The sequence below is a fragment of the Spermophilus citellus genome, assembly GCF_964194105.1.
Source record: "Spermophilus citellus genome assembly, chromosome: 3".
Classification (NCBI taxonomy): Eukaryota; Metazoa; Chordata; class Mammalia; order Rodentia; family Sciuridae; genus Spermophilus; species Spermophilus citellus.
The window spans coordinates 77,237,885-77,264,924 of NC_138184.1; the positions used below are offsets into that span (position 1 = coordinate 77,237,885).

At 51.7% G+C, this 27,040-nt stretch overlaps 2 protein-coding genes across 5 annotated transcripts in view; one reads left to right on the plus strand and one right to left on the minus strand.

Moving 5' to 3' along the window:
* On the minus strand, positions 1-26,405 carry KCTD10 (potassium channel tetramerization domain containing 10). The gene is made up of 7 exons (XM_081287211.1): positions 26,322-26,405; positions 20,495-20,708; positions 12,151-12,320; positions 8,870-8,956; positions 8,514-8,566; positions 6,808-7,003; positions 1-2,421 (listed from the first exon to the last, which is right to left on the minus strand). The coding sequence occupies exons 1-7, from the start codon at positions 26,322-26,324 to the stop codon at positions 2,197-2,199; spliced, it is 948 nt and encodes a 315-aa protein (XP_081143337.1). The 5' UTR covers positions 26,325-26,405; the 3' UTR covers positions 1-2,196.
* Positions 26,406-26,684: 279 nt separating this feature from the next.
* The window catches only part of UBE3B (ubiquitin protein ligase E3B), a 52,724-nt gene continuing 52,368 nt past the window's right edge, over positions 26,685-27,040 (plus strand). The window contains exon 1 of one of the 4 annotated variants that reach the window (XM_081286283.1): positions 26,685-26,842. The gene's annotated coding sequence lies outside the window, so the exon portion shown is untranslated. Of the gene's footprint in view, positions 26,861-27,040 lie in introns of all 4 variants that reach the window. The other 3 variants (XM_081286284.1, XM_081286285.1, XM_081286286.1) reach the window with 3 other exon arrangements.

Genomic DNA, 27,040 nt, shown 5'->3' on the forward strand with positions numbered 1-27,040 from the left:
ACTCCAGAGGGACGGGCGATCGGTGTCCCATGAAGATGCCGGGTAGCAGCTGGAGGGTCCAGGTCCAGGTGGACACCAGGGGTGGGGCAGCCGCAGAGGTCAGCCAGCTGAGCCGCAGGAAGCAGCAAAGGATGTGCCAGGCGCGGTCGGAGGCACAGGCCCCCACCACAGTCAGATGACTTGAACTTGATCACCACAGACCAAAAGCTGCTCCCATTTGTTTTAAGGCTAAGCTACTACAACATAATAAGACCCTCCTCTTCACCAGTCCCAGGGCCACTGTTTTACTCGGATGGTTCGGAAATACTGACTTTTGCCCTGGGTGCTGGCATCAGAAAGATCAGGTCTTTGTAGAGAGTATTCGATAGCAGAACTTGGACCAGCCAACACTGTTATTCACCATGGAATGTTTTACAGACCTGTTCAAAATCCCTGGGAAGCGGCAACGAAAAACTATAGGTGCCAAGTCAGAGGAAAAGGGAAGCAGGGCCCAAGGCACGGGGCCCATCAGACGCGCCTCGAGCTCTCGCTCACACAAACGCTCACCAAACAACTCACACATGGCTTTTCTATTCCTCTAGAAAACATCAGGACTCACATTCACCTGAACTTTCTAAAAAAGTTTAACCCCAGTGACAGGCTGGCGTTTAAAACTCACACAGTATAAAATATTTACGAAACGTTTTGTAAGCTCCCTGTCCCAGCACTTAATAAAATGCAAATGGCCTAATAGAAAAGTTCCCCACACAACAGTTCACAAAGCGCCTACCGGAAGTGACTTTCAGGCTTGTCATGATTGCTTTAAAGTTCTACTTCAAAGTCACCGTTGGATACAAAAGAAAGGCACAGGAAGGTGAGGTGTAAACCCCGTGAGATACACACAAAGTCAATTGCCTTAGGAACACGCCTGTCAAAGGCTGCCCACGTTGACACCTTTGGTATACAACAGCAACGGTCCCTTAGGAAGCACACAGACCCATCGTCCCTGCCACGCACCTCTCCTGTAACTACTCTACCTGTCTCAACCAGCCATCCGTCAGTCACAGTTCACTGCTGTCCCTGTGCAGGCACAGAGAGCTGGGAGGTAGGTGACTGAGAAAGTCCGTCCCACACAAGCACCGGCCACAGCCAGGCTCCAACCTGGGCCACCGAGGGCCACACGCACACATCCCCACCCACAGTCACACACATTCCTTCAACAATCGTGAACTCAGACACAAAAGGGACCCAAAGGTATCTGTACCTCCTCACCCGTTCACCCACGGCCACTGTATTCTGCATAGAAATCAGAAAGACACAAGGGGCTCTCCAGGGGACGGCTGTTCATCACAGGGAAGCCACCCGAGATAGGCAAGCTCCCTTGGGGCGGGTGTGAGGGGTCCCCGCCTGATGCCAAGCCGGCAAGGCAGCTGGGCCACACTTAATTTGTCACCACAAGGGAAGACAAGCTCAGCTCCACGGGGAAGGGGCCAAGAGGAGTGGGCCCTTGGAGCGGCACCTTGTGAGCTGCACCTGGTGACCTTCTTGGAATGGAGTGGGTCAAGGACAGCAACCGGGAGGAGCAGGAGTCAGAGGAGGAGCCAGGAGGGAAGCTCAAGGCAGCTAGAGGCATCCCCTGAAGGCCTAGGCTACGGGACAGTGGGAGCAAGGAGTCCCTAGGTCCCAGCTGCACTGCTCTAAGCTGTACCTGTCAGTAAGAGCCATGCACACAGCCCTGTCACACTAGGGACTTCCGCAGAGTCACGGAGTGCCTGCTCAGTGCCTAGGAGACAGGAGGCAGGCTGCGCAGGGTGGAGGGTCACCAGCAGGCAGTGCAGGGACCACCGAGGAACTGTCACGTGAACCTTTAGGGAGTGTCAGTCACCCAAGGAGCCCTAATAGGTAGTCAACACCCACAACAATAAATACTTCGACAAAGTTCTCAACACTCCACTCGTTCAGACGTTTCTTCTGAGGCCGGGAGCCCGGCTTGCAGACTCGGCTCCCTGGAACGCAGAGCCTCCGGCGGTTGGTTCAAAGGGGCACGAACGCCTGGGTCTAAGCCACCCAGGCGCCTGGTCAAGAAACAGCAAAATAACCACGTGGCTTGCTACAGAAGGACCTCAGGCCCCAGGGGTGGAGGGGCCTGAAGCCTGACGGGGGTCTGAGTGTGGCGGGGCGGGGAGGTGGGAGCGGGAGGGTGGCCCGGCCGCCTGGTCACTGGTGGAGGTGGGCCCGGTCGTCTGGCCGCTTGATGTGGATCCGCCGCACACGCTCGATCCTTTCCCGCTCCCGGTCCTCATCCTCATCTGGGTGATGAGAGCGGCCAGCAGCCCCACCGGTGGCCTCCAGGAGTGCATTGTCAGGTCCCCGGCCATCCTGGGCCTCGTACAGCAAAATATTCAGGGTCTCCTCATAAATCCGAGCTTCAGGGAACTCAACCTGTATCCCCACAAAACACAGGGCGGCAGGTTAGCATGACCCCCAGCCCTGAGCTGGCTCCCACCTGTACTTCTGAGCAGGCCACCAGCACCCCACAGGCTCGGGGTGACAGTGAAGGCTGCCACTGTCAAGGCAGCCTTTGTTTTCAGTGCTATGTTCACCAGACACCAAGGGGACACGGTGGACAGGCCTCCCACCCCCCATTTCCCTCTGAGGCCAGGCTTCGTTTTACCCTGACTCCCACGTGTGTGAACATATGTGGACCTCCACACGCTCACACAAAGGTGGCCACCCTGCAGATCCCCATGTACCACCTGTCCCAGGCCTGGCTTGGAGATTCTGCCACCTCAGGAATTAGGACAAAGCGATCAGGCAGGGGTCACTGATGGGCGCTGAGGTCGTCCCCAAGAGGTTGATACTAACACTGTGGCCTGAACCCATGTCCACCTCGACTTAGAGCAGGCTGTGAAGCAACTGTGTTTTTGAACAAGCACCAGCTGGGACCCGGGAAACACACAGGATCGTCTGATTGGCAAGGGGTTGTGTTGAGTGTTCCAAGAGGAGGAGGGCGCACGGCTCCTCCCAGATATGTGACTCACAACCAAGACTTGGCTTTTAAAGGGCAGGATTCTGAGGTTCTGGGGAGATGAGTGAGCCACCCCACCCTGTTTTCACTGAAGCAATTAAGCCAGGAGGGGACGCACAGCCGCTCAGCAGGACTCGGAGAGGTCAGCGGGGCACAGATGAGTGGGGGTGGGGGCAGGTGGTACTGGAGGTAAACCCTAAGCAGAAGCACGTTTACCATCCCCAGCCAGCACTGATGCAGCCTGAAACCATCACTGGGACAGAGAAAACTCCAGAAGGTCACTCGTGGCCAGAGGGGTGAATACAGTCTATATTGGGGCACGGGGACAGGGAACTTCCCTGATATTCTGCCCTCTGTTTTCTCATACCCTAGCCCCAGCCAACCTGTGGTGGCAACCATACACAGCAGGGGTCAAAACTCAGGGAGGCCTTTTTCCCTGTGGCAACAGGAGGCGAACCCAGGCCCTCACACTCGCTGGGCAAGCCATCTTCTGTGGGAAGCCATTTCTGACATGTGATTGGGTGGCTCCTGTTAAGGATCTGAGGCGTTCTGGCTGTGTCGGAGCTTTCCCGGCCCTTTCCTGATGAGAGAACCCGTCTGTGTGGGGCTGTGCCTGACCACTGACCCCGGGGGCCCAATCACTGACCCTGACCTTGGAGTGCAGCCCCCCTCAACCTTCATTGGATGGAATTCTCCCCTGAATCTCTTGTTCCCCAATAAAAGGCTACTCCCAGGCGTGTTCTCTCTCTCTCTCCTGCTAGCCCTGAGTAATCCTTGCTGCCCTGCTGGGCAGTTAGAGGAGGGAACCAGAGAGGGGAGCCGTCTCAGACCTGGCAATAGAAATAAGGTAACTGAGTCTGTGTGTTTTATTTCGATCTCATCTAGCTAACTTTATGCCTAGAACCTCATTAATGAAACCATTGCACAGGCCGCATGGTGGAAATCTTCCATGAGCCACACCCTGACCAAGGACCTTCCCTTCTGAGGAGAAATGCTGTGATCTGAGCAGCTGGGGGAGAACCCCTGCCGATTTTTTCCCCAGTCTTCACACTGGGTGACCTCAGATACAGGCTCAGCCACAGGAAGTGGGGAGCAGAGCGAGGTAGTTGAGGCCCTGGCCCTCTGGCCAGACAAGGGGAAGGGAAAACCCAGGGAAGTGACATTGCTCAGGCAGTTGGGAGGAAGGGAGCCTGAGGAAGTGTTCTCTAAGGCTGCACAGGATGCCTGGGGTCACCCCGGCCGCAGGACCTGCCCCCCACAGCACCATCAGATGGGAAGACCGGACAAGGCAACAGGCACTGTCCTCACAGCCTGGCCACAGCACGAGCACAAAGATGGACAGATCTGAAGCTCTTGAAAACTGAGCTATGGCTGAAACCACAATCCTGGAAAGCTGGCTGGAACCTGCAGCCTGAGCCCAGCTGGGTCAACTACTGCCAACATTCTCTCTGGAAATGACAAGACCCGGGGGTTTGGCAGCATCACGTCCAAAATGTCCAGGACACAATTAAAATGACTCAGCAACAAAGAACTAGGAAAACCTGAGCTCCTGGAAAAAGGTCACCAACAGGTGCCAGTACCAGGGTGACACAAGGTGCTGGAATCCATTACCTGACAAAAACCTGAAAGCAGCCATTGTAAAAGTGTTCAGGAGAGTAAGAGCAATGCTCTTCCAGCAGAGGGCAGCACCAGGCCCCAGCAAGGGACGGGGTAGAAAGAGCCAAATGACAACTAGAACTGAGAACTACAGTGACTAAAGCCAACACCGGGGACCCTCAGCTCACTGGAAGGGCTCCATGACAGGAGAGGCCAGCAGAAGTAATCCAGTCTGAAGGACAGAAAGATGGACCAACGGAGAGTGGAATTCTGTGCTCAATTATTATCTGGTCTTCAGTGAATCAGAATGAAGAACCAAACGGACAACACAGGTACCAAACACCTGCGTGGACCTCAACTTCAGCAAGCCATGCCCTTTCCCATCACGACAGGACAGCTGCGTGATGAACTGAAGAGCCAGAGAGCACGTGGAGTGCTGTGCCAAGAAGGACATTACTAAAACACCACCACTACAGGACACCTGCACAGTGACTTGACCAACAAGAAGTTGGGCTAGATGAAGGAGTGGCCTCTTCTACGAGGGCCACCCTAACCCGACTCCCTGGAAAGTCGGTCACAGGTTCCCCTGGGGTACAGTGAACCCTAAGGAACAGGCTACACAGCAAAAGGAGCCAAGGCGAGGGGCCCTGGCCCTGGCCCCGACACTGAGTGGCTTCATAAACACAAGCTCAGGGCAGCTCAGAGCAGCCCGCTCGTCTACAAAGAGCTGGACCAAACCACTCATCTCCAAATCCCTCTGCCTCCAATTAAGCTCTAAGAGAGAAGAATCAGTATCTTCCACTTAATACGCTCATTATCCTGTGATGCTCGCAGAGGCAAACCAGACACAGAAAAACCAGACCATGAGAACGTGGAGGTCCAGCTATGGGAGGAACTCACACTCTAAAGAGAGTCCACAAGACAAACAGGGCAGGACTGACGTGGCCTGCAGCTATGGCAGGGGAGCAGGTAGGTCTGCCATCTCTGAGGGAAAACCACCTCTGTGTGGCTCCCTTGAAGACAGTTTCTTTTAGGATACATCCTGAACCCTTATGAATCCAGCAGGTTGACAATTAATCCTGTGTAGGGGAGACCTCAGCCACAGGGGGAGCAAGGGCAGCCACTGCAGCCGGGTGACAGGCGATGCAGATCACTGGACCTGTCTAATTCTGTGAGTGAATTAAATTTTCACCAAATTATCAATGAAACAAGGCTCAGATTTCTATTGCGATTTTTTCCTGTGATTTTCTTTCATTTGCATTTTGCTTGAGGCCAGCTCCAAAATCCCACAGAACTATTGCTTTTTGAAGCTGTGGGAGCCACAGCGAGCTGAATGTGAGGCCAACATGCTGTATGTGGGTGACGAGAGGCAAGGCAGACCTACTGACCGCATGGGTCAGCAGAGTTCCCACAGATGGGTTGAGAGAGAAATGAAAGAGTAGAGTGTATTTACAAGCAAAAAGAAAAAGAAAGCAAGCCTACTCTCATAGCCCGAGGAGGGGAGGCAAGCAGAAGACCTAGAGTCAAGCTCAGTGACCAGCGGTGCAGACAGAGGTCTAGCAGCACTTGCTGTGCGCTCTGCTCTGCGGACTGGCTTGGCAGAAGCCAAGGGAGAGGCCAGGTCCACCTGGGAGAGGAGGATACAAAGATGGATCTAGAGTCCAGCCTAGTCGGAGCCACGTGTGGCCCAGGTGGGAACTAAGGAATGCCATGCAGGCCCTGTGCAGGCGGAGGGCAGCTCTCGGTCAGCAGGCAGGAAGACACACAGATGGTCATGACCAGAGAGCTGAGGACCAGGTCTTGACAGCAGCACTGGTCTCTGGTGAGCCAGACCTGATGGGGTCATGCTGGTGGGCTGATGCATGGAGGCGGCGGCGGGATGGCACAGACAGTGTCAGAAGGGTCGCCAGCATCAGAGAAGACGCCGACAGCCCAGTACAGAGGTACAGGGGTAAATCTGACCACACGTGTGCATGGCAAGGGACTGGGGTGTAGCATGACTATGTCCACTTGCTTCCCGCCACTGTTTCTCCCAGACCTACATTTACATCTTTCCAAGGCCCCAAGGTAGTGCTCATTCCCACAGCCATAGACAGAAAGGCGTTTTCAAAGCTTTCCTCCTTTATTTGGGTCTGAGTGGAGGAAGTGCTCCCGTGTTTCAGAGCAGCCACTCAGGACTGCCCTCTCTTGGACTGTCCTCTTACCTTGGTCTGCTTCTTCTCAGTGGCATAGACGATGGAGGTGCAGCACACTTCAGCAATCTTGCGGCCCTGACCATAAAAAGACCAGCAGCAGATTTCGTCCCCAATGACATCCTTGATGAATAGGACCCTTCCGTTAAAGCGCAGAGAAAGCTTATCGAACAGCTCAATGTTTTTCAACATATTGTCATCTGAATTGCTGCAAAAGAGCATCCAGTAAGTGACCAGGAGCTAGTAAAAACTGCCACCATTTGCTGAGCACTTCAACACACCGGATCCTATTCGGTCACTGTCTTTCTCATCTCATTTCAACTAATAACAATCCCATGGGAAAGCACTATAGTACACATTGCTCAAAGAAGGAAAAGAAAGAGCGATTAGGTAGTTATCACCGGGCATGCTGGTGCATGACTGTAATCCCAGCAGCTTGGGAAGCTAAGGCTGGAGGATCATGAGTTCAAAGCCAGCCTGAGCATAATCGAGGCACTAAGCAACTCAGTGAGACCCCATCTTTAAATACAATACAAAATAGGGCTGGGGGTGTGGCTCAGTGGTTGAGTGCCCAGAGTTCAATCCCAGGTACCAAAAAAAAGAGCAATTAGGTAGTTGTCCAAGGCCAAAACTAATAAATGGCAGAGCTAGGCCTCAAAAAAATAGCTCTGGCCCCCAAGCCCATGCTCTTGACCAGTGGCACACATGCCTGCCCTGCACAACCAGAGACGGAACGCTGCAGATGTGGGGCCCCTGGCCATAGGCACCCGTGGGGGACAGCACCACACTGACACCCAGAAGAGCCAGAATGGAACTGCCCAAGGCAGACTTTTGATCCTAAGTCACTTCCTGGGCCTTGAATAACCTCATGAAATTCCCCCTCTATCCATCAAATTCCTGATTTAGAGCCACATATTCCCGAGAGAGCCAAAAGGCATTCTAAAAACCCACACATATTGTTGGTGGGACTGTAAAGGGTGCAGCAACTTTGGAAAAGAGTTTAGCAGGTCCTTGATGACTAAGCTCAGTTACCATGTGACCTGGCAAGTCCACTCCTAGGTATTTATGCAAGAGAAATGAAAACACAAAACACTTACACATGAACGTTCAAAGCAGCACTACACTCGGCAGCCAGAAAGCAGAAATGACCCAAGCGCCCATCAACCCATGAGTGGACAAAATGTGGTCTATTCACACAATGCAATCACTCGGCCACAAAAAGAAATGACACACTGATTCACTTTACAGCATGGGTACACCTTGAGGACATTATGCTAAGGGAAATAAACCAGTCATAAAAGACAATATACTGCCTGATCCTATTCAGATGAAATGTCCCGAACAGGCAAATCCACAGGCAGAAGGTAGATTCATGGTTACTAAGGCGGGGGGGGGGGGGGGGGGGCTGAGGTAAAATGATGAGGGACTACTAAGGAGTAGAAGGTTTCTTTTCTAGGGTGATGAAGACGTCCTAAAACTAGACAGTGCTAAAGGCTGCAGGACTTGTGGAGAAGCTGAAAACCCACTGAACTGTATACACTTTAAAAGGTGAACCTTATGGCACATGTAAACTGGATCTCACAGTCGTAGCTACTGTCCACCTCTCTACCCCCTTCCAGAGACGCAGGGGTGAGCCTCATCTGCAGGGACCCTGAGGGGCTGGCCTGGCTGGTGTGTTCCCTAGCGAATGCCAGTGTCTTTGCTGGCGGCCACCTTACCTGGTGTACGAGTATTTGTTGTTACTTCTGTTGTAGAGCAGCTTCACGGAGGGCTGTGGGTTGTTGGAAAAAGGAAGAAGACAGTTATTTGGCCCGCTGGGGCAAGGAGCTGCAGACTTCCCCAAGGCCAGGACCCTGCCGTGAGGCAAAGAGATGTTAAGCACAGGTTGCTGGCTGGAGGGGACTGTGTGGCCCAGCAGCGGGGAGACACGAGATGAGCTGCAGCTTTCCGCTCTGGAGCCACTCGAGGCCGCGTGCTCAGGCAGTTACACACGGTTTGATCTCGGAACTTAGGCAGAAGAATCCCTGTGGTTTTGGGTGGCTAATGAAAGCCCAAGAGAGTGCAGCCAACATACCTTATTTGACGTTGCTATGAGTTTTTGTTCTTCCTTGGATGAAGTGATGACAGGAACCTTGCAGAAAGGCTCGTAAGTTTCTTTGTTCTGCCGAAACAAAACATGCCTTCAGCCTAGGAGGCCTGCCGGGCACTGGATTTTTTAAGCTGATGCCCGGCAAAGCCAGGCTTGGGCGAGGGAGCTGGGTCAGGTGCAGCGGGAGGAGGGGAAGACTCTCCCCACCAGGGAACTAGGATGGGGAAGACGAGGAGTCGTTTTCTGGACAGTCCTGGGCCAAGGCTGTTCAAGTCTGAGGTGCTGAGTGAATGCTAACAATGACACACTTTTTCCACCCAGATGACACTCAAAACCAAACAGGCAGGTGAAACATGGGTAATCAAAAGCTCCTACGATCCCACTCTAATGACTTCAGAGGACAAGAGAGGAGGAAAGGAATGACAGGCGCCAGGGCAGCAGACGAGAGACGTCAAAACCCGGAGTCTCAGGTGAGTGGTGACCATGGAGATGCAGAAAGTGACAGTCAAACTGGCAGACAGGAGAGAAGCCCAGAGAGTCCTTGGAGAAGAGCTCTGAACGCTGGAGGGAGTGGAGCAAGGGCAGAGGATTGCTGGCACGTCACAGAAGCACCAGGTAGACCCCAAGATCTGCGTCCTTTCCCTCTCCTCTAACAGAAAAAGGCCCCCCCCTTTTTTTCCTTTCTCTACTGGGGATTGAACTCAGGGCCACTCAACCACTGGGCCGCATCCCCAGCCCTGTTCTGTATTTTATTTAGAGACAGGGTCTCACTGAGTTGCTTAGGGCCTCACTGTTGCAGAGGCTAACTTTGAACTTGTGATCCTCCTGCCTCAGCTTCCCGAGCACTAGGATAACAGATTTGTGTCACCATTCTCAGCAAGGAAGGCCCATTTTTTTTCTGGAGTGGTTTGCATAGGAGGGGACAGGACTGTTACTATTCTAAAAGTGGGTGTTATGGTTTGGATATGAGGTGTTCCCCAAAATCTCACATGTGAGACAATGCAAGAAGGTTTGAAGGAGAAAAGACTGGGCTATAGCCTTAACCCAATCAATGAATTAATTCCCGATGGGATTTACTGAGTGGTAACTGAGGCAGGCGGGTGTGGCTGGAGGAGGTGGCTCCTGGGGGCATGGCTGTGAGGGATATATTTTGTAGCATCCAGAGTGTCAAGTCTCTCTGTGCTTCCTGATCATCATGTGAGCTGCTTCCCTGTGCCACACTCTTCCACCATAGTGTTCAGCCCTGAAGAATGGAGCCTGCTGTCTCTATGTTGACACCTCTGAAACCATGAGCCACCAAATACACTTTTCCTCTTCCACAATTTTGACGGTTGGGTCCTTTAGTCACAGCAGTGAGAAAGCTGACTAACACAGTGGGGACAGGTGAGCAACTGCATGCTAGGTGTGGAGAGTCCCAGCCTCTTCCCTCAGACTCCAGGAGGCAGCCAGCAAGCGCGCCCCACCACACAGCAGGGGAGTGGAGGACTTCTCCAGGGAGCATCGCCATACGCGTCCTCCAAAGGCACCCCGAGTCTGACATCTGTATCCCCGCTGAAAAAGTCAACCTATCATCCAGCCAGTGACAACAAAGGCTGCCCCTCCCTTCCCAGAATCTTACTCTTCAGCTTCAGTGGAAGCCAAGAGCGTCAGAATATGCGAGGGAGCCTCTCCAACGTGAGAGCCCGACATAAAAGGTGACAAGCAGGGGAAGAAGTCCGAAGACAAGGGAGCGGAAGGAAACTTCACCAGCATCATCAGCAAGACAGAGCAGATGCAGCAGCCTCGGGAACAAGTCAGCAGGCTGTGGAAACCGGCTTTCAAAGAACAAGAAAAGGCTCCCGGGAACAGAGCAGCAGAAATGAGAACTTCAAGAGGGCTTGAAATGACAAGTAAAAAAAAAAAATTAAAAATGGCCAAGAAAGAACAGAAAGATAAAGTGAGAGCTATTGGGAGGAAAGAGAGAGAGGAGGGCAGCCCTGAGGGTTGAGCCTCAGCCTAATGGAAAGAACCCCAGAGGGCTGCGTCCACGTCAAAGAGGAACAGGCCCCGGGATGTGTCGGGATGTGTCTGAACGTCCAATATGAGCAACTGGGAAACCAAGCCAGCAGATCAGCTGTGGCTGAACTGTTAACCATGTTTACACTGCACAAGGTAAACGCTGAATACTGGTTCAAGCAAAATGATTATAAACTATTCTGGGAGAAGGCTTGGTGGGGGGAGGGTGGTGTGTGAGCTAAATCCCTGTTTTTTATAGTAATGCCCGTAGCTAACCCAGAAAACTGCAAAGCCCACACATAGCAGTGCAAGCAAGTGATGTGGAAATAAGAAGAAAGAAAACAAAAAGGGCTGGGATGTGGCTCAAGTGGTAGCACGCTCGCCTGGCATGCATGAGGCACTGGGTTCGATCCTCAGCACACACATAAAAATAAATTAAAGATGTTGTGTCCAACTACAACTAAAAAAATATTAAAAAAACAAAACAAAACAAAAAACTGCTGAAAGAGGCTGCCTTGGGGATGAGGGGTGGTGTCTTCCACAGCGACCGTGCAGTCCCATCTGACCTCCTCGACGAGACATGTGCTTCACTTTAACAAATCTAACAGTGAAGTGTCAAGGATGCAAATGCTGCAACATTTGTTAGATTCATTGGATTGCCACTCTAAGACAAGGACAGTGCCTCCAGGAGCCTGGCATCAGGGTGCTGCTCCAGTAGTGGGTCACACACAGCCATGTGGCATGGGGGAAACAAACCAGAGCCTTGCCCCCCCCCCCACACACACACGTGGGCCTCTGACAGCCCAAAGGGACGCTTCTGACTCTCTGCTGTGGCAGACTGTGCTTGAAACAAAAGGCTACCGGCCATGTCTAGAAGCATTTGTTTTGTGGCATTTGACTCCAGCTAGACTTGACTCCAATGGTCCTGCTCCAGACCAGCCAAGGAGTGAGAGGCGTGTGTCTGTAAAGACTTTGCTGGGCTCCCAACAATGATAAATGTAGCCAGAACAAGTTCCAAGTGGATCCAGAAAATGGTCCAGTTTAACACCCTGAGGGGTTACATGTGCATGTGAGACGACCCAGCACCATGGGGACTGAGACAGGGAGTAGCTGGGTGGCCTGGGCAATGCAGGAAGGCCTCTCTGACTGCAGGGGAGAGGCCCAGGGTGAATGCCCACGTCTCACTGAGGGAGGAACAGCCCCCACTTTGAGGAAGGGAAATGAAGAAGGCAGGTATGTCTGGTGCCCCCATGCGGGAAGGGGGTGCCTACTTGCAGGGCCGCCTGGCACTCCTCCACCAGGCCCTGGACCAGGTAGTACTTGGCTTCTGCTAGCAGCTCCTCGATCTCCCGGCGGCTCTCAGGCAAGGGGACGGCCCCGTCTCGAAGGTAGTTGAGTATTGTACCAAAGTGCTTCCCACACCGGTCAATGAGGATCCAGCCTGCAGGGGGAGGGGGTGGTTATGTGGCACTGTTCCCACGGGAGGTAGGGAGCAGAACTAGGTGTCTCCTGGCTCCCTCCACCTCCTGAGAGCAGCAGCAGAGCGCTGCAGCCACAGCTGCCTCCTGCAGACAGCACTGACACAGCCTGTGGGGCCCAACCCCGGATTCCTGCGGTCCTCTGCCCCTGGATCAAATGGGACTAAATGACCATCCAGTGACAGGAGGAAGGCTCTTGGGGAGGTGCCAGTCAGACTCTGCAGCAGTAGAGTCATTACTAGGAGAACACAGACTCGTCTCCAGACTGTGACGTGACCTCAGGCTCCCGAGGGTAACCCAGACACTCTCCAGACCACAGGAAATCCTATCTACAACTCCTGACACGAGCCCTTACTGGCCAGGGACAGCAGTGAGACATACATGGTGAACTCAGGAGATGGCCATCAAGCAGCCCGACACTCAGGGGATGGAACCTGCTTTAACTAGAAAGGGAAGCGTGCCACTCCCACCTGCTGACCGGAACCAGGCACAGTGAAAGTTCTTGAGGGGCTGGGGCCAGGGAGACCACCCTGCTGTTTCCCAACATTCTCTTTAATTTTGTCACTAGCTGCTGCTTTTCCACTAGAGAGCCTGAGGGGGTTCAAGATCCCTCCCCTGTAGTGCCGCGCTCCTGGGTGGGACATCTGGAGGAACAGCTAGAACTGAGCCTGGGAAGACGGCGATGGAGAAAGACCATCTTGAGAGACAATGAGGAGTATAAAAAGAAGCCAGTTGTGAAGCCTCAGCCGTGCCAACCAGCGGGATGACGTCAGGCAAGGGGCTTCACCAACTCTGCCCCACCTCACGGGGACAAAATGCCAGCACCGGGTGGCTAGGAGGCCTAAACAGAACCAGGCCTCCGATTCCCCGCTTTCCTTCCCTTCTGCTCCCAGTTTGGGGAAAGGGGAGGACACGTGCACTCCTGCCCCCCCCCCCCCCACTTGAGTCCTCCTCAAATCCCTGGGCCCTGGATATTAGAGGCAGAGGGCAGCACAAGTGGAGAGCAGCGAATCTGCCTTTTTCACATGCCAAGGCACAGCCTGTCCACCTTGCTATACCCTTCCCCACAGCCAGCCCCTGCCTAGCCCCTCTCACCTTAGTGTACTTTCTCGTTTTTTTTTTTTTTTTTTTGCAATAATCGGGAGTTTGGTAACAAGACTACTTCCATGTTCCTCTCCTGAAACTTATGACACAACTCAGCTCACTGGCCCTGGGCCTTCTGTGAAAGGGCTGCCCTCCTCCCTCCCAGGTATTCCACCTGGTCTGCCACCCGCCGTGGTGTCCCGAGTGGACAATGCCAGCTGGAGGGAACACCAGAAGACACAGCCTGGAGCCACCCCAGTGCTGAGAAAGGAAGAGGCCTTTGCTGGCAATGGTCGCTCACCCTGCCCTGACCGTGACATCCACATGTCCCCCCACCCCCTGCTTCTTTCCACATCTGAGGCAACAAAATATGGACTTAATATCCTCCTGATTCAGCTGCCCACAGGGCCCTGCAAGCTGCAGAAATGAGTGCAGCAGCTGGAGCGCGGCCCCGCCCCCACCCAGGGGTGTTCTCACCTCTGGCCAAGGGTGGCCAGCAGGAATGGGGGCCAGGGCTGCCTGCACCCTGCTGTTCCAAGAAAGGCTAGAAACCAGGTTCTTCTGTGAATCTCCTTTGTAAAGTAACTTACAAAGAAAAAGTCACTAATTGAGCAAGGACCACAGGACAAACACGATGCATGTCCAGGCTGAACTGGGCCCACGGGCTACCAGCTTGTGACCTGTTACCCAGGATCAGATATTTTTTCCAAAAATCTGTCGAGGTGTGGAAAGATGGTATCATCTTCCCGACTGATCTTTTGGGGAAGGTTCACTCCCTGTGTTTCTACAGAGAGAGAGTCCCAGGGGGGTCATGACACTCTCAAGTGGGGAGGTCAGAACCAGAACCATCAGGACAAGTCGGGAACTGGCAGAACCTTGGGCTTAAGAGAAATGGCAGCCAGTTCAACTCGGCTGTCAGGAAGAGACCGTCCACATTCCGCCTCTGAAGTGTGGGCAACTTGGCTGCCAGACAAGAGCGAGGGCCCCGAAATCAATTATCCAAGTGACAGCCCAGAGTTTCCATAAATGAAGAGGCCGACCGTGACACTGGGCTCCAGCTCAAGAATGTCATCAGGAAATGCTTGTGGCGAAGGAATCATACTTTGGACAAATAAGGGCACAGGACTCAGGCGCTCTCTCCATGAGGCTTCAGTCAGCACTCTGACTTGCTTTCAAGCAGGAATCCGACCCTTAGAAAAGCTCACAGGGCTGTGCTCACAAAATCAAACGGACGTCGAGCAGCTCCTGCCAGTGGGGCATCTGTCCTGGTAAGGAGGTCTCCGGGTCCAGGCCAGAGGGCAGGATGGCTGGGCCCTGGGACATCATGCAGCACTGCACGGTGGCTAGGAGCCCTTGCCTGTGCTGGAACTCAGCTCTGCCATCACCTGCCAGGTGGCATCAGCATTTCACTCAGGCTCTGTCCAGCAGTTCCTCCTCTTTTTTTTTTTTAATATATATATATATTTTTCATTTCTAGATGGACACAATACCTTTATTTTATTTTGTTTATTTTTCTGTGGTGCCGAGGATTGAACCCGGTGCCTCAAGCACTCTACCACTGAGCCACAACCTTAGCCCAGCAGCAGTTTCTTCTAAAAAAGGGTTTCCCAAAGGGTCAGCACAAGGACAGGGCGCCAGATGCACAGAGCGCACACAGCGCATCTGTTGGCAGACTAAAATTTGCTCTAGGTCTTTGACAATGAGACCTTCACATTGTCATTAAAGAAGAGGGCAGCGGCAGCATCTGGAGGGGGCAAGTTCCAGAACCCAGGAGGGAGTGTGTGTGGCATCCAGAGTGCCAGGGCAGAAGGCTGCTCTGGGGCCAGGGGTGCTGGGGTCGGCTCCCGGCTCCCACCCCTACAGCTCGCCTCGCACCCCGTTCCCTGGGAGGTCTCGTCCCTGGTTTTCCTTTCTTCCTCTGGGGACAGTTCACAGAGCTCTCCTCGCCACATGGAAACACTTCTACATTTGTGTGGCTCCCAGGCTTGCTCAGTCTTACAAGTTACCTGAGCTGCTGCTTCCAAATTCAGATTCCAGGAACCCGCCTCATTCCTGAACACCGATCTTGGGGGCAGGGCCTCCAAACTTGGCTCTGCTGACATTTGGGACTGGATAACTGATATGGGGGAGAGGGACTGACCTGGGCTTCTTGCAGCACTCCCACTCCAGGCTGTGACAACCAAAAATATCCCCAGACACTGCCAATGTCCCATGGGTCGATAGAGAAGTCACCTATGTCTGCACACCACTGAGGTGGTGTAGCTGGGGCTCAGTGATGGAGCCCTTGCCTGGCTTGCCCAAGACCCTGGGTTTGACCCCCAGCACTGGAAGAAACAAAAACGACAAAACAAAAAACAAAACAACAAAAAATTTGACTGTAAAAAGCAAGGACAATGTTGAGGTCTCAAAAGGCTATTTTAATTAAAAAAGCAATGACAGGTCAAGTCAGGCTGGGAGAGAAGCAACACACAACCACAAAGAAACAGGATCCAGAGTGTGTACTTCTGCAAAATAGTATGAAAATGTGTAAATGAGACATGGGCAGCTCAAAGACTAAACCCAAACCACCAACAACTATAAAAAGATACTTGATGCACTAGAAATTAGGAAATGGGAAATAAAACAGGTTATCATATCAAAACCACCAGCTTGACCAAGGTTAAATGGTTGCCAGTGCCCAGTACTGGCGAAAATCCAGCCACTGTGAGGAGGGCAAGCTGACACGCCATCTGAGAGGGCATTGGCGATATCTCATAAAGTTGAAGATGCTGGTCCCAATTTGCCCTCTGGGAATACACTTTGGGGCAGAGCTCCCAGGAGTGGGTGAGCTCTTAACACTGCCACTCCTGAGCTACCTCACCTACCAAGGTGAAGACAGAATCCTCTGCACGCGCCACGATGTGGCAAAGGCTGGGAAACGTGTGCAAGGGAGAATGTTCAGGAGCACTAACATTCTTCATGGTGGACGCTGAAAGCAATGCATACAGCCACTAACAGCATGTGGCTCTGTCGCCTTCCCCAAGTTTCTAGAATAGAAACTCCACCACAGAGAAATGATCAAACTCCATGGTTCCAAGTCACAAGCATAATGTTGAATAAGCAAAAACAAAGAAAGACACACACAGTATACCGTTAATACAATATTTTAAAGCACACCAGCAGGACGTCATATAGGGACAAACAGCTGTAGTAAAATACCTAGAAAGAGCCACACCTGTGGTCCCCAACCCTGTACAGTAGTGTCATCTGGAGAGCTCCTCAAGGTCTCAACGCCCCAGCTATACTTGGCTCTCTGGGCCAGGACCCAGGTATCAGTATTGAAGTCCTTGGATGACAAGGTTAAGATCCATCAGTGACCCTTAAGAGGTCACCTCTGGCAGGGAGACAGGTGAACAGACCAGTGGGGACAGGACCCATCAGAACAGGTGGCATTTTCTACCTGTTGCGTGGTTTCCTAGGGCTCTTCTTCAATCTAGCTCATGCGCTCCCTAATTCCAAGAGCTCTAGGCGAGACCCAAACCATGTGGTGGCAGGAGTGCCATACCAAGGCGCAGGGACCTCAGGCGACTGCAGGACAGTGCCAACACGAAATCTAATTCTTACTAGGAAAGGCCCCACAAATCCACAGGACCCGGTGAGGTTGACAAGAGCTCAGGTAAAAATCACAGCACTGCGGGGTATAGCCTGCTGTCTGCCACAGTGGCCTCTCAGAAAAGCCACCCCTGAAGGAACTAGAGCACACCACTCCTGAAGGACAAGGTGGGCCATCCCCTCCTACTCTGCTTCTCTTCAGCGGGTTCTTCCCTCTTCTCTCTACACCCCCACCCCAGGGAGGACTAAGGCCGTCAATAATGTCAATAATGATACCCGTTGATCAGTTTTTTTCAATTTATCTGGCACTGCATTTTTTTTCCAGTACTGAGGATTAAAACCAGAGTCCAGTGCATGCTAAGCAGATGCTGTACCACTGAGCTACACTGAAGCCCCCCGTCCCCCTTTTTTGAGACAGGTTCTCTTTTAAGTTGTTGAGGCTGGCCTCAAACTTCTCATCCTCCTGCTTCAGCCTCCTGAGTAGCTGGGATTACAGGTGTGGGCCACCATGCCCAGCCTCGAGCGTCTTCTAACATTCCCATTCAATCCCCGTAGCCCTGCAAAGCATCATCCCCAGCATTGCAAAATGAGGAAAGAGGCTAAGAGAAAAGGCCACTTGCCCCATGTCACAATTCCAATAAATGGCAAATAGTCAAAATGAGCACAAAATGCCTGACACTTGGAAATAACTCCATCAATGTCAGCTGTGATTGTTATCATGTGGCAGAGCCAGGACTCAGACCCAGGTCTAACTTCCACCCACGTTCTTCTGTTCAGGAATTACCTGTATGTACACGCTCCAACAAGCAGATGGCCAGAGGGCAAAAGGGGATGGAAGCGCCTCCCGACACCCAGATGGAGCCCAGGTCCTCTCCTGAAACAGTCACTCTCTCAGGCATCCTTTAGAGATGTCTGGCAACATGATACCACACTGCTCTGGACCTTCAAAGCCCCTGTTCTTTCCTAGGCAACTGAGTCTAGCAGTAGAGCTTGCTAATCGAGTGCACTTGACATTGCTGTTTGTGGCAAACTTCACTACAGCTGACAGCTGCCCCCAGGCTAGGGTGAAGCTGTAAGATGCAGGAAGTGTATTCGTCGTGCCCAAGAGGGCTTCCCACACGACAAGCAGGCCCCATGTCAGGTGTGCAGGGTTTTCTCTGGGGCAACAGGATTGCTTTGCCTGATGGGGATGATGGCCGAGGACCAAATATTCCACCTGACAGCTCAGGCCCTCACAGGGCCCCTGAAGGGCTTTAGCACAAAACCAGCCCGTGACCCATAAGGCTGTCACACACTCCAGTGGTTTGACTGGGGACCCAGGCCCGTGTCAAACCACAGGCAGCAGATGTCACAAGAGTGAGTCCTGGGGCGGGCATTTGCATTTCCAGCCTCATAGCCTTTTTTTTTTTTTTTTTTTTAGTTGTAGTGGGACACAACACCTTTATTGCACTTCTTTATTTTAATGTGGTGCTGAGGATCGAACCTGGGTCCTGTCCGTACAAGGCGAGTGCTCCACTGCTGAGCCCAGCCCCAGCCCGCCCATAGCTTTTGAAAAAACCATTTTTACTTGCGATGCCAATTCCCCCCTTGGAAAGGCAGCCTCGATTTCCAAATCACTCAAAGGGTCACAATGAGGATTAAGTGAAATAACACCCATAAAATGCCATGTCAAGAGCTTTTTCTTGATAAGAGGGACTCATTATGACGTATGTGACCGGTGTGTCAGAGATGACACTGCTTCTCCTGAGGTGCTGGGCTTTGCAGGCAGCACTGGGCGAGGCTGTTCCTCGGCAGCATCTCTAGGAGCAGTCCTGCTGGTACTGTCATGCTCTGTGCAACTGAGGGATGGGGCAGGAGACTCCATCTCATTTGTAACATGGCCACAGACTGCCCAGGTGAGGGCTTTCTAGAAGAGCTTCCACTTGGCCTTCAAGTGGCTCAGCAGTTCTTCCTAAGCCCCGCCCAGGAGACTGGGCAGGGCCCCAAGGAAAACCATAAGAATCCTGGGTTCTCAGATCCTCTGCTTCCTCCTGCTGCTTGGGGGTTATTGTCTAGATTTCCCAGGCAATGCAGGGTGTGGCCAGCCAGGGGAGCCGCCCACTCATAAAACACCAAGTGTTTTCCGGTGAGGTACAACAGTGGCCCTGGGGCTCTGATTTACCTGCTGCTTGACGGGAAACCCAAGTTCACCCAAGTTCACCGGGAAGCAGAGCCAGTGCCCCGCCCCACTCCCCGGTCTGGTCTTCTCCAAGGTGCAGTGGGAAACACCTGACTGGCTAGCTGTCTCCACTAAGGTCAGACAGTGAGACGTGGCATGCCAGGCTTAGGGTCTCGGTCTCACAGGCACGTGTCCAAACTCTCCCACTCTCCCAAGCCACATCCCTGAAAGTGGGGAGTGGAGAAAACTGGCACAGAAGGCCAGTCTCAGAAACATAGGTAAAGCTATGCTGTGGCCTGGCCTAGTCTAAAGCATTCTCAGGTCAAGGAATAAAGGACGGGGGTGTTTTGAAACTTCATATAACCTACAAACCAGGTAAGGACATATGCCTGCTAGGTGCTTAGTTTCATTCAGGTGGAACACTTTTAAAATTTTATTTTTTTTTAACAGGACTTCCCTTTAAAAAAGCAGCACATACACTGAACATCATGTTCCAGATCCTCCTTTTTTTTTTTTTTTTTTAAAGAGAGAGTGAGAGAGAATTTTTTTAATATTTATTTTTTAGTTTTTTTGGCGAACACAACATCTTTGTTTGTATGTGGTGCTGAGGATTGAACCCGGGCCGCACGCATGCCAGGCGAGCGCGCTACCGCTTGAGCCACATCCCCAGCCCGTTCCAGATCCTTCTTATGGGCCAACAGCCCCCACACTGAGGGCTGGGCATCGATAAGGAAAAAGGCATCAGAAGGCTCAGCCGCTTGGTGAGGATCGCTGAATACTAATGGAGGGGCCAGGGCTCAAATCCAGGTCTGTGAGTTTTTGTCAGGACAAATGCTTTTGTCCTAGGAGGATGGGGTTCCAGAGAAACTACTTATGCCTCTTCCAAGGATGACTGTCACTCTGAAGTCACAGGACAGGAAGAGAACCATCGAGGACAGCTAGGCTAACCTGCACTCTGCAAAGAATCGAGCCAAGGCCTGGCCCTGGGAGAGGTTTTCTCAAAGGCACGCAGCAAAGCAACAACCAGATGGAGACTCTAAGAGTCCCTGCCCAGGTGACTCCTATTCATCAGGTCTCAGCTCCAATGTCACTTCCTAGGGAAGTCTTGCCTTGACCACTCCCCACAAACTAGACGGGTCTCCCTGGGACTCTCAGGGCTCCCTACACACTCTGAGAACGCTAAACACAGCTGCAAGTCATACTTGTGTGTGCAACTGCCCATTTAATATTGGCTTTGTGAAACAGACATAGGTCCCCAACCACACACACACACGCACAACCAGAAGCAGCCGGCCGGTGGCTTACCTTCACTGTCGGTGAGCACCTCCATGCGCCCACTGAACATGGCTTTCAGCATGGTGTCCTGCTTGGTCAGGGTCTGCATGGTGGTGTAGTAGAGGGCTCCCCCGACATTCAGCTTCACGTACTTGGAGCTGGGACTCGTGCCCTTGAAGGAAGTGGTGCGGGTAGCAGCCGCTGGCACCGCTGAGCTCACCACACTTTCTCCTGACATCTCTTCCTGCCAGTGAGAAGACACAGGTCACCCCATCACCCCTTCCAGCCCAGGGGCTAAACCTGGCCTCCAAGTGGGTTCTGCATGGTGCTCCCAATGTTGGCAACTCAGAGCTCACCGCAAAAATCTGAATTTCTGACTTCTCTTAAAGTCAGAGGCCAACTGGGTCAGGAGGGCAACCACTGGTGGAGCTGGGGCACTGGCTGTCCCATGGAGAGGGGCATGCATCTCCCGGTCTGCATTAACCTGCACACAGAGAGTCTCACGCACTGGCCTTGGCTGCTGACTCCACAGGCTTGGGTCTGCCCTGACCCTGTGTTACAGGGACTGCCTAATACCCATTCAAATAAACACCCTCACTGTATCCCAAACTGGCCCCAAACACTCCATGGGTCTCTCTACCTGTCCGACTGCCACACACCAACAAGCAATTACAAGTGCATCTTGCAGTTGAATTACAGATGAAGGAAGCTCACAAGAAGTTGAGTGGGATCCCAATTCCCAGCCTAACACTTCTGGGGTAGAGGGAGTGTTTCCGAGCACTAAACCACAAAAACTCTTGGAAGCAGGTTTCTACGGAACGAGAGGCCTCCTGGACTAGTGCTGTCCTCAAAAGAAGAACTGTGAGTCTTCTCGACAGCACTGCCAGCTCCTGTGCACACTCAGCCAAAGAAATGGACAGACAAATGTCTGAGCTAAGCAGGCCTGGGAAGAGAGACTGCAGCCCGGATGCAGGGACTCCAAGAAAACATTTTTTGAACGAATAGATAAAATTCTAGAGCTGGGTATAATCCCAATCTGGGGCCCAGCACTGAGAAAGAGAAAGTGGCCCTGACCTCCAGACGCTGGCCTAGCCCTCACAGGGAGGCTTTAGTGTTCCCACGGCACATGACCAGGTTCACAGCACTTCACTGTGAGGAGACCACTCTGTGACTGTGTTGCCGCAAGACAAGAACGAAACCATTCCATACTCATGTTTGGACACAGAAAACAACATGAACGTTATCCACAACAAACGACCAAACATCCCCCATCCAGCCTAATGCAGGTAACTGCTGCTTCCTTACCAAGGGCAGACCTGGCCCAGTTCTGTTCTCCCACCTCCAGAACAGGAGTCTCTGAGACCCAATCACAGAATTAGCCACTTGCAACACAGAGCAGGGCAGAGTCCCACTTGCTCTTTCTGAGATGCCTTAGCTCTTCCTCAGTGCCACAAACACGCAAACCCAGACGCAAACCCAAACACAGCTGTGTGTGACCTCAGGTATACTCCTGGTGAGTTCTTGACTGGAGGGCACTGAGGCCACAGAACTTTTTTGAACTAAACTGAAAAAATGATCATTTTTATGTTCTTTATGCCTTCTATTTTTTTCCAGGGACAGCAACGTGTTTTTTACATTTACACTTAGAACAGAAATGCTGGGGTTTTTTGTTTGTTTTTTTTAAATGGGATAGGGGATGAAACAATGCCGACCTATAATAGCAGAGGCCATGACTGAGCTACAGCCACAGGCAACATGCCAACCAAGGTTGCCCAACTCTTCTGGCCAACTCCAGCCGCACAAGAGGGGCCGGAGAACTTGAGTGAGGTTCCTGCAGAGCAAAACAAAACGGCCTCCTGCAAGTAAGTGTTTTCTTAAACTGTTCCTGCTCCTTCAAGTGAAAACATACAAGAAGGGAAGTCTTCAAAGGTCAGGATGAGCTCACCTGGGGTCTCTGTGGCCTGTGCCAGACATAAAGAAGCAACGAGGAAGCAATGACCTCTCCCTTCTAGCTTCCCTTTGAAATCAGTCCCCAGAGACCCTACACTAACAGTGATGGCCACCATACCCTCCAGAAAATCTCTGTCCATGTGCTGACAGAAGTAGCTTATAGGAATAACGAGTTTCCCCAATTTTTGAAGACTTGGAGAGAAAGAGGCTTATGTGGTTTGAGGAGTCTTTTTTTTGGGGGGGGGGGTAAGGGAAATTTGCCCCCAAATGGAAATACTTTTCTGGTATCCCCAAATATGTTTATGGAAAATGGTCTAACATCTTATAAGGCAGCTACCATGAAGAAAAAAGACAAAGTATACTTCGTACACTCTTCCTGGGTGTCCAGTACCTTCATAAAGGTAATCTGTGTATAATGAAGTGCATTTTAAGCGTACAGCTGGATGACGTGTAATCAATTTGTACATCTGTGCTGTCCTGGTCCAGTCAAAACAGAATACTCCAGGGCTCTAGAAGGACCCTCCAAGCCCCCTCAGCAATTCATTTCTATCACCTCGTGACTTTTTGAAATGTTAGTAGACAGCTGTGATTTTTTTTTCCATTTTGTGGCTTCAGATACCACTGTCCAGAGATAGTTGGTCCCTTCTCAAAGCCAGAAGGTGCATCAGTGATGAACAAGGGAAGGACATGGGCAAATCCTGGCTGGCCTGGAGCCCATCACCTGTGGTATACTTAGAGCTAAGGCCCTCCCCCTTCCTTAAATGTATAATATATATCTCTTAAAAAAAAGGTGGAAGGCAATGTGTGGTTAAAGGTTAGGAGCCAGATCTGAGTTTCAGTCCCCAGCCCAGCCACGTGGTGGTGATGGGAACACAAGCAGATGCATGAATCCAGTTCTATCTATCAAACAGGGGCACCAGTCTCCCCTCCCTGCCACAGGAAAGACACAAAGCACTCAGCACAACCCGGCTCAGAGTCATCACACAAACAGGAAACACTTAAATTGTGATTATTTGGGAATGCTCACAAAGGCTCAAATTATCTTCTCTCCAGAGACCCTTTCTAGCTTTAATGACAGACTGAATTACTATAAGATAAAGGCAGAAGCCACCCTGATGGAGCCAGAGACTCTAGATTAATCAAGGAGAGCTCTCATCAGTCAGCCCAATACCAGGAGAGGTCTTGGAGAGAGGGCCTGAGCTCTGTTCATGTCCCTGAGCTCGAGTTTCAGTGAACTGGGGACACAAGCAGTGGACAATAAACCTCTCACAGCAACCCTCTCTACTGCCAGGTCTCCCCTTGCATCTCTAGAGGGACCCTGCTGTTTTGATCCTTTCAAAACTTTGATTTCATTATTAATGAGGTTGGGGACGTGGAACGGGAGAAAACAAAACTGGTTACAAGGCAGAGAGGTAATTAATACTTGAGATATTGGTTTGGGACTCTATTCAATCAGAAGTTTATTCCAGTTAGATGGGTAAGTCTAGGCTTCTCTCCTTCCCATCTGCCCTGAATATACTGTTGCAGATTCTAAACAGTGGCTCTCTATCTAGTCACACATTAGAATCACTAAGGGAGTTTACAAATACTGATGTCTGAGTCCAACCTATGGTAATTAAAAAAATCCCCAAATGATTCTAAAGTGCAGCCAAGAATTGCAAGCCACTATTTTAAGATGTTCTAGACCCTTAATTAGGCTATAATTAAGTCTTAGAGAAGCTCTCCAACTTCTGGCTCTATTGGCCCCGTGAATTTCTGACCCTCACTTAAAAACAAACCAAAGCACCCTAAATAAAAGCAAGATCCCCTTCGCACTTCAGAGCTACAAGCAAGAAGTAACTGTATGCATGCTTGAAAAAAATAAAAATCAGCTAAAGGGAAGAAAATCATTGTCTTGAACGGAGACCCAAGCAAGTACAGTATGAAAAAAAAAAAAGTACCAAATTCCTGTATTACTATCTCATTCGTGTGTATAGGGAAACAAACCTGGATGGCAATCCCAGTCCACTGCCTGCATGATGTTCAGATGAGCCATTTAACCCAAGTTTCTGTTTCCTAACTTGTAAAATGGAGTGTTAAAATCATAATCTTCAAAAATCCCCGCAGGGAATGAAAGTAAAGCACTTGGCACCTAGTCCTTAGTTTCCCTCCTACCCTTCAAGCTTTAAGACGAGTTGTTCCTAACCCTGGCTAATAGAATCCATCTCCTGGGTGTACTTAATAAACACTGGTATCTGCCTGGGATAATCAGAATCTTTGAGAAGGGTAGAGGTGGCAGCTCTGTAACTAGAGTGTAAAAATTTCTTCAGATGATTCAGATCTCAAACGATATCAAAAGTTCTTCAGGAGCTACCAGAGCTCAACCATTAAGTAAAGTGTTTAATCAGGTTGATCTAAGAATCAAGGGGGTTGTGAAGAAAAAATATGAGTGTGGGGATCCTTACAGCAGGGAAATTTAAGAAACTTCATTTAGATTAGGCCTGACACTTCTCCAAACTGAGGGCATTACTACAACTCAAGAAAGTCTGCTGTACCATTTCAACCAAACTAAGTTGAATCAGTCACATAACTGTGGCGTTATTTTACATCCAAAACTTGCTTATAAGACAGTTACTGCCAATTCCAAGTGTCCCGTGGAATGTGTTCCCATTTAGCACACAAACATGAACCATCTTTAGTTTAATGAGAGACTGTTCTCTCAACAGTCTAGTGAGGAAGATTTTACCATCAATGCCACGTTTTAGGGGAGAAAACTATAATCAAAACCATAAGCCCTCTGACTCCAACTCACACACCCTTTTCATTTCAGAGCTCAAATCAGGAAATCATTACTCTAAATCCCTATAGTGTTTAAGAGAACAGATCAATGGGCCTTGGCCCTGGACCATCTTGATAGGGCTCGAAAATTTGGTCATTTCTAACAAGTTCCCAGGGAGTGATGCTGTTGTTGGTCTGGGGACCAGTTTTAGAACCACTGGCTCAGATGGCCCTTATTTTGCACAAAATAGAGCACATTGTAAAGGAACACAGATTGACTCATTTTTCTTCAGGGAGAGATATTCCCTAAAGATGGCAATGTTCTAGGGAAGTGACAAACAAGGAAAAAGAGGATCTGAGCTGATCTTTGGTCACCCCCACCCAAGGACAAGGAACAGACCCTGGAGGATCCCAAGTAAACAGAAACCTTCCCACAGGTGAGACAGCAATGTGAGACACACTCGGCTCCTGAGGTGTGGCCACCTAGGGCCTCAAAGGAAATGACTGGATAGGTGCCCAAGTGCCAGTTGAGGCTCCACTGCATGGTGAAGGTACCCTGACCTCAGACACTGGCATCCCTGCCTGGAATTCCAAGCAATGACCTGCACACCCGCCTGCCGGCTCCCTGTTGCCTGTGCCCTCAGACCAACCTGGGAGCCCCTTCTCCACTTCCTCCAAACCCAGCGACTCTAGCTACCACTTCAAAGACCCCCAAACGCTCTGCTCCAAGGACTCCCACTTCACCCTCTCCGAACCCCACCACTGTCCTTCGCAATGCCCCAAGTTCTCATTTTCCACCTCAAATGTGTTTACAATGACACCTCTTTGTTCCCATAGTACTCTATTCCCGTGTTCAAACAGCACCCAGACACCAGCACCCCAGACGCCACCTTCCACTCAGTCACATACGCATCTACTCCCCAAGCCCAAGCAGCCTGTCCCGGATCCGCGACAGCCAGAGACCCCCCCGCCCCTGCCAACTCGCCACCAAGGCCCTTCCCCCATCCGGCCTCGCCCCCATCCCACCCCCCAAGGCCGCTTCTCCTCTCACGGCCACAGCTCCCGCTCCCCGCGATCCCTTCCCCCTCGGCCGTTGTCCGGCTCTCTTGGCCGTCCAGAGACCCTACAGGATGGGCACCGCCCTCCCTACCATGAAAAGTTGGTGGACGACGGAGTCTCCAAATCCGGACTGAGAGAGGCAGGAAACACCCAGCTTACATGAGCCGGGGGCGGAGGCGGGGCTGGGCGGGAACTTCCGCTGTCCACACCCCACTTCCGCCCCGCAGAGGGCACCTTCCTAAAGCGTCCGCTGGGGCCCCAGACGTCGACCGCGTTCCTTGCCATCTCTTCAAACATAATAGCTTCCATCTTCTCTCCTCTGGGACAGGCATTTATCCAACTCCTGAATGTGCCGCTTTTTCAGCTGCCAGAAGAGAGGACAAGACGCAGGGAGTTTTTTTTTCCCCTCCGGGCAAATAAGCTCGTGGGAACTGTTGTTTCCAGGAACCGGATACTGGCTTCCAGGCGGAGTTCGGAGAGCGAACACCCCGGGGCAAGATGGCGGTCGGGGTTCGGCCGCTACCCCGGGTCTGGCAGAATTTTGGGGTGTTGGGTTGAGGCGGCGGCAGCTGTGGCCCGGACTCAGAGCGCTGGGGCCTCGAGCGGATAAAGGTCTACGACCTGCGGGTAGCGAGTAGAAACAGGGTCATCGGTTCTCTGGGCGGTGGGGCCGGGGACTTTGAGGGAGGTGTTCTGGGGCCGAGTCCGTGCTTGGACAGGTCGGAGGGGCGGGTTCTGCAGCTGCTCTGGGGGCTCCAGGGTGTTCCCCCGTCCCCGTGGCTCTTTCCACTTGTTATCGAGGCGATAGGC

Excerpts from the sequence above, each read along its gene's own strand:
- KCTD10 (XM_081287211.1), bottom strand. Across the intron at positions 8,957-12,150 it reads AGTGCCAGGCGGCCCTGCAA|AACAAAGAAACTTACGAGCC; the intron begins GTAGGCACCCCC and ends TTGTTTCGGCAG. Across the intron at positions 2,422-6,807 it reads CTGAGAAGAAGCAGACCAAG|GTTGAGTTCCCTGAAGCTCG; the intron begins GTAAGAGGACAG and ends GTGGGGATACAG.